Source organism: Melanostigma gelatinosum, assembly GCF_949748355.1.
Source record: "Melanostigma gelatinosum genome assembly, chromosome: 1".
Classification (NCBI taxonomy): Eukaryota; Metazoa; Chordata; class Actinopteri; order Perciformes; family Zoarcidae; genus Melanostigma; species Melanostigma gelatinosum.
The window spans coordinates 31,852,016-31,864,294 of NC_136634.1; the positions used below are offsets into that span (position 1 = coordinate 31,852,016).

The 12,279-nt window shown below is 47.8% G+C and overlaps 1 protein-coding gene across 1 annotated transcript; it reads right to left on the reverse strand.

The window, feature by feature from the left end:
• Positions 1-6,231: 6,231 nt before the first annotated feature.
• Positions 6,232-12,065, reverse strand: LOC306777264 (protein-glucosylgalactosylhydroxylysine glucosidase-like). The gene is made up of 13 exons (XM_079268311.1): positions 11,744-12,065; positions 11,455-11,665; positions 10,928-11,363; positions 10,709-10,828; positions 9,608-9,739; positions 9,418-9,529; positions 9,150-9,222; positions 8,934-9,070; positions 8,717-8,850; positions 7,904-7,999; positions 7,718-7,815; positions 7,409-7,632; positions 6,232-6,547 (listed from the first exon to the last, which is right to left on the reverse strand). The coding sequence occupies exons 1-13, from the start codon at positions 11,985-11,987 to the stop codon at positions 6,471-6,473; spliced, it is 2,094 nt and encodes a 697-aa protein (XP_079124437.1). The 5' UTR covers positions 11,988-12,065; the 3' UTR covers positions 6,232-6,470.
• Between the last annotated feature and the right edge of the window lie 214 nt (positions 12,066-12,279).

Genomic DNA, 12,279 nt, shown 5'->3' on the forward strand with positions numbered 1-12,279 from the left:
AACCGCAGTCCTCTGACACTGACCCGCTGAAACCGTTTCAAACTTTATCAGCCAATCACAAGGCGTAGCTCAGTGACGTTAGAGAGGGGTTGTTCGATTTGTTGTTTAGGATTATCCGCAAGGGCGGGCCCTGCGGATCGGAACAATAGAGAGCAATGGCTCGAGGCGGGTAAACCGCCAACATGTGAAGACAGATCGAGCGAACCCAATGAAAAGTTTAGGGCGGAGTTACAGCGTTGATCAGTTCTATTTCATCCTTACTGACCGCCAGAGGCAGTGCTTAACACTGGATGTATCCCGTCTCGCGCATGCGCAGGTCGAATATTTATATCAACAAAGTCACGTGTGACCTCGGATGACCACCGTCATCTATAAGTTCCGGTGTCATCCTGAGCTCAGTCCCCTTTTTTCTTCTCGCGTCGCAGGTTAGCTACCATGGTAGCTTAAACAAGGATGTGTCTACGATCAAGACATATTAGAGCTCGTCGCTGTAGCCTTGTGACTACCGGTCGGAGTTGCGGTTCTCTCGCCCTCCAAAGGCTGCGACGAGCTGTCCCTCTTCGGAGGGAACGGTGTGTTCGCCGTTCGGACATCGAGCCCCGGACTGGTGGACGCCCCTATCATCGGTCGTCACCAGTCTGATAAGGGTCAGCTAAGTCGTGATGACAGCAATCGGTAAGATCGATTAACATTGTTTTCTATAACAGTTGTTTGTTCCACGGTTGGCAGAGCGCTTCCGCTCTAGTAATCGAGTGGCGCGCTAACGAGAGCGTAGAATTACGCTGTCGGCCCGCCCTTCACAGTGTTACGGCTATCACAGTTAGCAGAGTGTTCCTGCTCAGGCAAACTTTGTGAGACACTAGATCCGCATTGGCGTTGTGTACATGGAGATTTAATCTTTACATCTGACGTAATTCGCAGTTAGCAGTGTCTTCACTCAGGCTAACTTGGATGCTAGCTGGGACTGCGTCCATCAAACTTTGTAAACCTTACGGCTGTCACAGTTAACAGAGCGTCCCCGCTCAGGTTAACTCAGTGGGAAACTAGCTAAACAAAGCTGATACTGGGACTGCGTCCATCAACTTGGTATCCTTACGGCTGTCACAGTTAACAGAGCTGTCACAGTTAACAGAGCGTCCTCGCTCAGGTTAACTCAGTGGGAAACTAGCTAAACACAGCTGATACTGGGGCTGTAGCCATCAACTTTGTATCCTTACGGCTGTCACAGTTAACAGAGCGTCCTCGCTCAGGTTAACTCAGTGGGAAACTAGATAAACAAAGCTGGTACTGGGGCTGTGGCCATCAACTTTGTAGCATTACAACGATCACAGTTAGCGGAATGTGCTCGCTCAGGCTAACTCGGTGAATGCTAGTTATACTAAATCAACATTGAGGTTGTGCCCATTGATGGTTTTGACGCATTACGGCTGTCGAGTTCGCTCCGGCTAACTAGACTAAGCTAATACTCGGTGTGTCCATTGATTGTTGTAAACATTATGGACATATCGGTAGCGGATATCAGTTAGCAGAGTGCCCTCGCTCAGGCTAACTGGTAGCACACCAAGAGTTACAGCACCTGTCCAAGTGGAGAGTGTCCTCGCACTGTAAGGACTGTGGGTTTTTTTGTCCGTTTTCACAGTAGCAGAGTGCTCTCGCTCAAGCTAACTGGTGGGGCACCAATATCTGCAGCAACTATCCGAGTGAAGAGAGTGTCCTCGCTCCCCTCTCACTAGGAGAACTGTTTTCCTGACCTGTTCCACAGTAGCAGAGTGCTCTCGCTCAAGCTAACTGGTGGGACACCAATATCTGCAGCAGCTGTCTTAGTGAAGAGTGTCCTCGCTCCCCTCTCACTGTAAGGACTGTGTTCTTTTTGTCCGTTTTTCACAGTAGCAGAGTGCTCTCGCTCAAGCTAACTGGTGGGACACCAATATCGGCAGCAACTAGTTTAGTGAAGAGTGTCCTCGCCCCTCTCACTATAAAGACTTTGCCTGACCTGTTTCCACAGTGGCAGAGTGCTCTCGCTCAAGCTAACTGGTGGGACACCAATATCGGCAGCAACTATCTTAGTGAAGAGTGTCCTCGCTCCCCTCTCACTGTACGGACTGTGGTCTGTTTTGTCCGTTTTTTACGGTAACAGAGTGCTCTCGCTCAAGCTAACTGGGGGGACACTAATATCTGCAGCAACTATCTTAGTGAAGAGAGTGGGCTTAGAGAGTGTCCTCGCCCCTCTCACTATAAGGACTTTGCCTGACCTGTTTCCGCAGTTGCAGAGTGCTCTCGCTCAGGCTAACTGGTGGGTCACCAATATCCGCAGCGGCTGGCTAAGGGAAGAGTGTCCGAAGGATCACTCGCCACTGACTGCCCCCTGCCTGTTCTCTCAACATTCAGCAGAGCGCTCCCGCTCGGACTGATTTGGAATTCCGCATAAACTAGTGGGACAAGGGTTCCACCAGAATCGCGGCCATGTTCAACTCTCCCGGCTGTAGGACCTGTATAGCTCCTCTTCAGCCGGAGGACGGCCCTGACCTCTTGCCCTAGCAGGGAGAACCCAGGCAGGACCTGCGGCATCACGCCTTGAGCAGTAAGGTCTGCTAGGCTGGCCGAAGTGGAACACCTGATGCGGGAGGTCTACCTCCCCCTGTCAGGGCAGCTGAATCCAGACCAACCTACCCTGGTCATTGGTATGGCGCTTGCACGCCGGGCATACACAGCAGCTGGAACATCCACCTGTGAGTGCCTTCTTCAGGCACCTTCCCGCCCTCACCACCTTTTCTGTTCCTCCCTCCGAGGAATATCTGAGGGAGTTGCGTGCATGGTGGAGACACCAGGGCTCTCTCCCGCCTTACATCAGACCATGCAGGAGGTGGCAAATCTGGCCTTGCACGTATGCCAGCCAGTTAGACGACTATGGCGTCCATCAGTTTCCCCTGAGGAGATTCTGAGGCCCGATGCCAGGTGCCCTCGACCCAATGTCGGGTCAAAGATGACCTGCTATCCAGGGCTTAGGACACAGCAGCGCTGTGCACCGTATCGACAACTCCCTCTCCCACCTCAGGCTTTCCCTCGCAGATTCTCTGCAGCGGGCTACTTCGACGCTTCTGCTCAGTGATGCTTCATTGCAGGCGTTTGCGCTCATATCGAGGGAACGTGGCTGGTTCAGACTCGTCGCCAGGTTTGGCTGGCGCAGTCACCCCTATCTGAGACATGTAGGAGGACCCTCCATACTGTCCCAGTGGAGCCTGGTGAGCTGTTCGAGTCAGCTGCTGTACAGGCTACTGTTAGAGCTAGCCAGACCAGGCAGCAGTTCTCTGGTCTTTGCAGGGACATGCCTGCACCCCCAGACCTAGGGGTCCCATTTTTGGCCCACAAGGCCGTTTTCTCAGCCTCCAGCTTACCCTAGTAGCCGCAACAGGCCTCGGCGTCCTGCTGAGAGGCCGGACCGCTACCTATACAACCCTACTTACGTCCCCGTCCCCCCCGGCAGGGGTGCCAGGAGATGTCTCCAGGCCGGCTGTCGGGGTTCTTTCTCCCATCAGCGGATTTCCAAGGGAGAGTGGTTCACGTCTATCGACGCCTGTTCCCATGGTGCATCACCACAACTTTCAGTCCTGGGTGCTTCCATTCGGACTCTCCCATCTCCCCATGGGTGTCCACAGTGTGTTACTGCTGTCCTTTCCCCCTGCAATCGCAGGGCGTGAACATACGGCCGTACTTAGACTGGCTGACCTAGGCGCCGTCCCGGCTTCAGGCGCCACAGGACACTGCTCGCCTTCTCTCACGTGGCCCGGTGGGCCTCAAGGTGAACAGGGAGAGGAGCTACCTGAGCCCTTCTCAGAGCATAAGCTTCATTAGTGTGGCCCTATGAGGGCCTGTCTGTCGCCCCAGTGCGGATGGCTGAACAGCCTTCACTTGGATGCCAAGTGGCACAGATACAGGGCAATAATATTATCGAAACAGTGTCTATTCATCTATTCACTATCCCCATGGAGGGAGTGCATATCTGGCGAACAGTGTCCCAGGAACCGAGCCCCAGGGGCTCGGTTCCATTCCACCAGGAGATTGTCACAACAGATACCTGCCTCTCAAGGCGGGGTGCAGGGTGACAGAACAGGACAGCCTGGGGGCAGTTGTCTGCTGAAAGACCGCAGGTCCAGGTTCTAGAGCTAGCGCTCGAGCACTTCCTTCCATGTTTGAAGGGAAAGCATGTGCTTGTCCGGTGGACAGCACCTCTGCTGTGATTTCCCATGAACTATCGATGGGGCACCAAATCTGCAGAAGTTGCTACGGGGATCACCGTGGCCTTCTGACTTGGGAGGCCCCCCGCCTGACCAGCCTGTGGGCAATGTACCCACCAGGAGAATGGAACAAGTTGTGGTTTTCCTGTTCCGTTACAAGCCTCCACCGGGAGAGTGGCGGCTGCATCCAGACGTGTCGACCCACTGCCCCCACTGGGTCTCCCTGACGGAGGACCAGCCCTCTGGGTCAAGATGCCCTGGCTCACACGTCGCCAGAGGATCTTCTTTATGCCTTTCCACCATTCCCTCTGCTTTTGCTGTAAGCTTGTCAGAGTTCTTCCCCGACAGGAGGGATCTCCTGTCGCAACTAGAGGGTCGGATTTGGCATTCCAATCCCTGCCGCCTTCAATTAGGGGTCACGGGAGGGCCCGACCGGATGCTGAGTGGCTGCATAGAACCAGTCTGACGGACTATTCTGAATGCCAGTGCGCGGTCTTCCTGCCTGCAGTACAAGAAACAGGTGGAAGCTGTTCTCCGACTAGTGTGCGGCTCAGAACAAGGTCCCAGTACAGCGCCCCGTGCCTGCTGTACTGAGTTTCTACAGTCCCTCCTGGATAAGGGCCGGTCTCCCCTGCATGGGACCTACCCTTGGTACTGGACAGCTTATGCTTGTCCTTTTGAACCCCTGGCACAGGCGGAGCCTAGATGGCTATCAGCAAGACGGTTTTCTCCTTGCTGTCAATTCAGCTCAATGTGGGGGCGAGCTGCATGCCCTATCAGTGGAAGAATCATGTCTGAGGTGGAACTCAGATGGCTTGGGTGTCACTTTCTGGCCTAAGGCAGTGTTTCTCCCAAGGGGGTGGATACGTTCACATATAAACCGGCCTATCCAGCTGGCAAAGTTGACCCCCCCCTCCCCCATCGGGAGAGGAGAGGTCAAGGCTGCTGTGCCCAGTGTGGGCCCTCAGAGCTTATATGGAAGCCACCGCCTGCATAGTCAGTTATGGTGAGCCTAAGAAGGGCTGTGCTCCTTTTTAAGAAAAAAAAGGAAAAACGGCACCTGTCCCACTGGATAGTGGAGGCCATTGCCGATACATACAAGGCGAGCGGCTGCGCTCGGCCATCCGGGGTGAAGGGTCACTACCAAGAGTGTCTCCACACCGAGGGCAAGCCTGAGTGGTGTGCCTGTGGGGGATACATGTGCGGCGGCCTCATGGGCATCACCGAGCACATTCACCAAACACTACAGAGTTAACGTTGCCACCCCTCACCCACTGGGGAGGGTTCTTGGCCAATTTTCTCTGCCGGAGCTATAAGGGGTAGTTACTGTGCTTCCTCGTGACTCTTTTGGTATAAGTCATCCAGTGTTAAGCACTGCCTCTGGCGGTCAGTAAGGATGAAATAGAACGAAAGTTACGAACGTAACTACGGTTCTATGAATCCTGGATGACCGCCAGAGTTCTTGGTCACTCGGAATCCCGTGAACTCGCGAGAAGATTCCATAGGACTGAGCTCAGGATGACACCGGAACTTATAGATGACGGTGGTCATCCGAGGTCACACGTGACTTTGTTGATATAAATATTCGACCTGCGCATGCGCGAGACGGGATACATCCAGTGTTAAGCACTGCCTCTGGCGGTCATCCAGGATTCATAGAACCGTAGTTACGTTCGTAACTTTCGATTTAAATCAACCAACCGATATTTGGCAGGATTTGCGCCGCCCCGTCTGTGATACTCAAACACATGTTTGACAGCTTTATCTCCCGTTCTTTAGTCATTTCAGTTTGAGGGACACAAACAGTTTTTATGTAAGAAAAATGAGCGTTTTTTTCTGTTCTTTGTCACACCCTCTCCTGCACACTGTAGGACTGCTAAACAAAGACACCGGATATCAGAATCAAACATGATATTTTAAGTCAAACAACAAAGGTTTTTTTAGATCCAGCTCACCAAGGTGAACATTCTCAAGAGATGGAAAGCAAAAGGGACAATTAAGCTTTGCACAAAATGTAGTTTTATTTGAATATAACTCATTTACAATACAACATTGGTTTTATAACACCGATGGCATATCATGAAAATAACACTAAAAATTTCATACATTTTGTCCATGATTACTAATGCTCGAGTGAATGGAAACATACAACTTAACGGCAGGTTAGATATGAAATAACTTGCTCAACATATTTTTAATTGCTGGTAAATGATGAGGAGGGTCATGGCCATTGTTTCAGAGAGGCCAACAGGAATACGCCGAGACCAGTTTACAAACACACCCGGGCCCTCGAGGAAAAGTAACCGGCTTCCCTGAAAATATAGATGTATATTAGTAAATCAATGATAATCTGTTACTGCATCAGTGCCATTTAAAAAATATGAGATCTGAAATCAAGGAGCAAAGTGAAGATAACACAGTACTAAATAAAATCACATGAGACTTGATGCAACATATTAATTAACAGAAAAATACATGCACATGAATTCAAACAAATAGGCTTGTAGAGGATTTGTTTGGTCATTTTCGGTCTTCCCTCTGTTGAAATATATCATGTATTATGGATTGGGGTGGAGTTTACACTGGAGTGTATTAATCAATAGCATCTTGGCAAATTATTGAGAAACGGAATTCCTCTGAGTATGAATTGGTTTTGCAAACCAGAAGCGTCCTATCATCCTCCAGTGTGCAACATCTGCCACCACAGTCTCCAGATTCACTCCAACATACAGTCGACTGAAATCACATTGTCTTATTCTGACAAATGGTATGTCACTTTCGATTACTGACCAACTCTGGAGCCACTATTTTTGTAAGCATTATGGGAGGTATGATACCAAAGAGGGAGTGTGAGCTCTCGCAGGTATTTTCTCCCTGGATCAGAGGGATGGTGCCATTTCTGGAGTTGTAAAATATGTCATGCATGCAGTTTAAGACTGAATTTTCCTCATTATTGCACTCTTTCTTACTTTGTAACTCAAATACTGTGCCATACCTATTAACTAATGTACTACTGTTGTTATCATTATTTTGTATTGTATCATTTTCATATTCACCATTTGTCTGTAGTTTGGAAGACTAAGTGTGTTTTTTAATATGCAGCACATTTAAGGATGAATATCCTTGTACTAAAAACTAAAATCTATTTTTGCTTGTGTGTGTGTGTGTATCACCTGGCGTTAGAGGGATTGTAGTTCCTGATGCCTTCAGGACAACCTGCAGATCACAGGACTTAATGTTGCCAGCACTGTTGGCCTGTTCCCTCAGTATGATACAAACTTCATCTTTCCTCAGCAGCCAGTCCATCTGACTGCCCAGGTAGTTCACACCACGGACGCAGAGCTCAGAAATGTCATTGGGAAGAAGTGGGGAAAAGGCCAAGCATTCCTTCTGAACTCTAGAAGAAAAACACAGCATGTCACTCTCTGTATCGCTGCCTACATGCTGTGTACATATTGAGGTGTTTTTCATTGTGAACTGACCTAAAGCCAGTATAACCAAACAGCACGGCTTGCAGGAATCCCCCCATCCCTGTGAGAAAGTTGACTGCACCAGAGCCATCTGCTGATTCACTCCATACCTGTGAGGGGAGACAATCACACATTCACAGGATATCCAGTAAACAGGCATTTACTAGCATTATGTGGCTGTGTGAGTCAGAAGGACACCTGGAACGGCCCCTGGATGTTTTTGTAGCACTTCTCAAGTAAACGTTGAGCTCTCTCAGCCTCGCCCAGTTCCAGCCAGCCGATTGCAAACATACCCTTACAATGGAAAGCAAAAGCATTGGTATAAACATACACTTATTAAGAAAGAAGTATCAGCAACAACAGGCTTTTAAATCCAATACAAGGAGACACTGTAAAACATATAATTATGTGCACTACAGGCAACTAATACAACTAAAAAACCAAACCAATTTACATGACAGCTGTTGATACTAGGTCATTTGCATTTGCGTAATTTGGTTTTACAAAATCTGTGATGAGCTATTAAAATAGTTGTTACAGATTAAAACACCAACAGTCTAAAGTAGACAAAAATGAACTCCACCTCTAGCAGTTATATTTGGTAATAATCAAATCCAATCCAATAAAATGCTGACGGATATGTACTTTGAGTACATTTTGCAGTAAATACTTGTACTTTAAAGCTGCATTTGTGTGTTTTTTTGGATAAACACTGACATCATCACCTTATGAAGTTGATGTGACTAACGTGTTAGCAAACAGTTGCCTTTGTTCACATTCAGCATTTACAGAGCAACATTAGCATATTCACACTCTTTTATCTCCACCTTCACAAATATGGCCTAATTTGAGCTTTAAGTAAGATTATGAATGCAAGACCTTCAATTGTGTATTTTTTACATTGTGGTTTGGCTACTCTTATATATACTTTAGTAAAGGATCTGAACACTTCTTTAAGTGCATTTGGCAATAAATCTCTGATACAGTCACATGCAACATGCTGTGTCTTACCCACGTCATGGCCGGACCATTAGGGTCTGTTACTGGTTCATACGCTTCCAGGTCATTTCTCCTGATCTCTGGGGACATCAGCAGTCCAAGAGGATAGCCCAACATCACCGTGTCTGCCTGTTTCACTGGATGACCTGTGAGAAGTACAAATTATATTCCCACATCGTGGACATGATTATCTTATGAAGGTCAGTGTCCAAAAGAAACAAAAAGTAACCTTTGACGTAGCCATCGAACTCAGGATGGTACTGGGATTCCTCGTCAAAAGGTATTTTGAGGTGTTCGGCCACTTCCTGCCATTCTTTCGGTGCCGGATGTTGTAGGAGGTCGGCCAAATCTACAGCGAACTGGAGACTGATGAATGAGAAACGTTCTGTGTTATTGGTAATCACCAGTTAATATCCACTGCAGGAAAATATTCAAATACCAGTACCTGAATTTGGCCACCGCGTTTGTGTACACAGAGTTGTTGACATCGTAGTAATACTCATCAGGTGGCATGACACCTGAACGGGAAAAAAGGGAAATGCTTCATGCTATTTTAGTTCTACTTTGTTACGTTTTGTGTGATTTGTGTTTTTCCGTGGAAGATGAGAGAGGTCAGATGTCTTTAATTTAACTTCTATTGACTCATTTGCCTGTTAATCATGTAAAGCTGAATGTATTCTGTATAATAATCCTTCTAATCATGTTCTTTTTACCTAAGAGGTGATACTTCTGGTCCTCGAGGTTCCATGATGCTCTAGAAACCCAGTAATCTGCCACACCGTAGATCACCTCTCTGCCCTGGCCCTCTGTGAACATGGACAGATCCTGCAACAAAGAGCTGAGTTGATATCCTCACACAGGCCCGGGTGAGACACTATGATGAGTGGGGATAAAAGAGTATACCTCAGTGAGGTAGAGATAGTGTTGGAAGGCCAGGGTGACATCTCCATTTATGTGAATCTCTTGTTGTCCATAAATGTCCTCTGGACACACCTCCCTCCCTGACACAGCACTCTCCCATGGGAACTTCAGTCCCTGTATTGGTAACATCTTTTCTTTAGAAGACTCAGTCGCAGTTTCATGGTTATTGTTAAAATGTAGAACAAGAGCACGCAGAAAAAGAGTAACAGTATCAGCCCTAAATTATACACAACACTGTTACCACCAGTCTGTTTCCATCCCTCAGCAACTTAACTGACACGAATATGATATCAAACAACAACGCTCTCGTTTACTCTTATCTGCAGATACTCTATTTGTTACAGCTATTAAAGACGCTTGAGGCTAAAGTGTTGCTAGTACAACATTCTAGGTAAAGTTAACTGTAAATGTTGAATTACTGTTGATGTAATGTAGCTCGTTTTGATCTTTTGTAGACTTTATTTTTTAGTTTTACAAGCATAATTATTTTTGTTGTATTTCCAATGGGGACTTAAAGGAAAAGTTTAACATTTGGGTAAAATACACTTTTTTTTGCCGAGATTTAGATCAGAAGATCGATACAACTCTCGTGTGTGTATGCTCATTTAAAGAATAGAGCTAGATGTTCAGCCTAGAATAAAGACCTGAAGCTAGTCTGGCTCTGTTCAAAGGTAACAAAATGCATGCATATACCTATAAAGCTTACTGATTCACATGTTGCATCTTGCCAGGTTAGCTCTTTCCCGCCTTGCTGCTCGTCTTTCGCTAAATGAAGCTGCTAAGCTAAGCTAACCTGTTCCTGGTTCTGCTTCTGGACAAAATTCATTGTTACAACACACATGCTCTAACTTTTGTGGATTGCATCGCATCCTTTTCTGATTTGTTACTACCATTGAGTTTCTCATGTGTTGTCCTAAAGTTTTCAGTTTCACATCTGCTCCCAGTAAAAAAAAAGCTACAAAGACCAAATGTTCTCTTCAACTTTGTTAGGAATGTGTTTAGCTCACTGCATAGCTGTGCACTCATAGTCAGTGAGGGAAGAAGAGCTGTGATGGTGATGGAGTATCCCACTGATGATCATACCTTGAAGCCCTGCTTTTGGGCATTGTCTTTTGCCCCATCCATAGTCCCCACCCGGTACTCCAGCACAGATCGGGCTAGCTTTGGATAGAAGAGGGCTATGGCAGGATACATCCAAATGTCCTGTCACAGGAAGGTGGGATCATTGTGTGATACATCATACAACCCAAACCAACAACATCCAAACAACATAGCTAGCCATCGACGGACACCATGCCTTACCTGGTCCCAGAAAATGTGTCCCCAGTAGTCCTGACCATCCCCACCATTAGACAGTCCGCCTGGACTGACTCCACCAAAGGAGCTGGAGGTGTCATGTATGGAGGGGAAGGCGCTAAGGAGGTAAAACATGCAGCCTATCAGAGCCTTGCAGAGGCCCTCTGACCCTGCCACCTCCACCTTGCTCTGCAGCCACAGTTCTTTCCAGGCCTTCTCGTGAGACGGACGCAGGTCACCAGAGGCTATCAGATTCAGGCCCTCGTCATAATTGGCCTCAGCTGTGTCTAAATTGTTGGCCACAACCAGGATGAAGGCCCAGCGAGCCTGGCTCTGTCCTGGAAGCAGTGTCAGGGTGGGGGGTTTGGGGGTCCAGATAAGGTGCACTGACGGACAGGAACCTCCTGGGAACTCAGCAGTGGTCACCTTTCCTTGGACGTGACTGAGGGAGAGTGGGATGTAGACTGTGTGAGGCATCATATTCATACTGCAGTTCAAAATGCGCATTTTACAGATGTTTTTGTGAAGCGTACCTTCCTGCTTTGTAATCAGGACAAGACTCGAAAACAATGTCTTTGCTTTGAGGTGTGAATGAGCTGACCAGATTCACAGTGATTGTCTCCTCTGAGGTCACCTGACGCACCATCAGAATCTCCATCACCATCAGGTTAGGGTAGTATCGGTGTGAATACAGAGACTGTGAGACCGTTACACTTGCTGAGCTCAGGCTGTGGGTGAAAATACCTGAAAATACCATTAGTCGTCATAATTCTTCACAACACAGATTCCTGCAATCAGACGGTCAAATACTGCAGAGACTACCTGTGCGGGTGTCCAGGCTGTAGGTGTGCTGGGCTGGTGCGTCCATCTCAACCTTCACAGCAAGAGGACAGGGGACATCCGCACGGTGACAACGTCCACCCTCCCCGTTATACACCCCCCCCATGTGCATGGTATTGTTGTACACCCTCCATCCCAGCAGCCCATTGGCTAGTGGAGGGAGGAAGCGGCGGTCAGTGGGTAGAGCGTCAGTGGTGAAGATGTAAGGGTCTTCATCATAGGACATGGTGGTGTTCAGTTGGAAATCTGGTTTCCCCAATGCAGTCAGGGTTCGTTGAGAGGGTCCCAGCTCTTCAACAGTGAATAATTATTTCACATAATACAAGTTAGCGTGGTCTGACAACATCTATATTTTGAAATCAGTTCTCAATGGGAATAACACACTGCCTCATTGAGATTATTATGGTTATGTGCTGTATTTATGCAAGCTTACGAAACTAAAATATCTCAGTTTGCATGGGTATGAGGCACGAGATCACTGCTGGAAACGTTTACTGTGGAACCAAACACACACTCTT

Bases quoted from the DNA above. Each gene is read 5' to 3' on its own strand.
- LOC306777264 (XM_079268311.1), bottom strand. From the start codon at position 11,987: ATGTCCTATGATGAAGACCCTTACATCTTCACCACTGACGCTCTACCC. The intron at 11,364-11,454 runs GTACGCTTCACA...ACTCTCCCTCAG, and splicing joins CCTGATTACAAAGCAGGAAG to TCACGTCCAAGGAAAGGTGA. The intron at 9,740-10,708 runs GTATGATCATCA...TTACCAATACAG, and splicing joins CCCAAAAGCAGGGCTTCAAG to GGACTGAAGTTCCCATGGGA.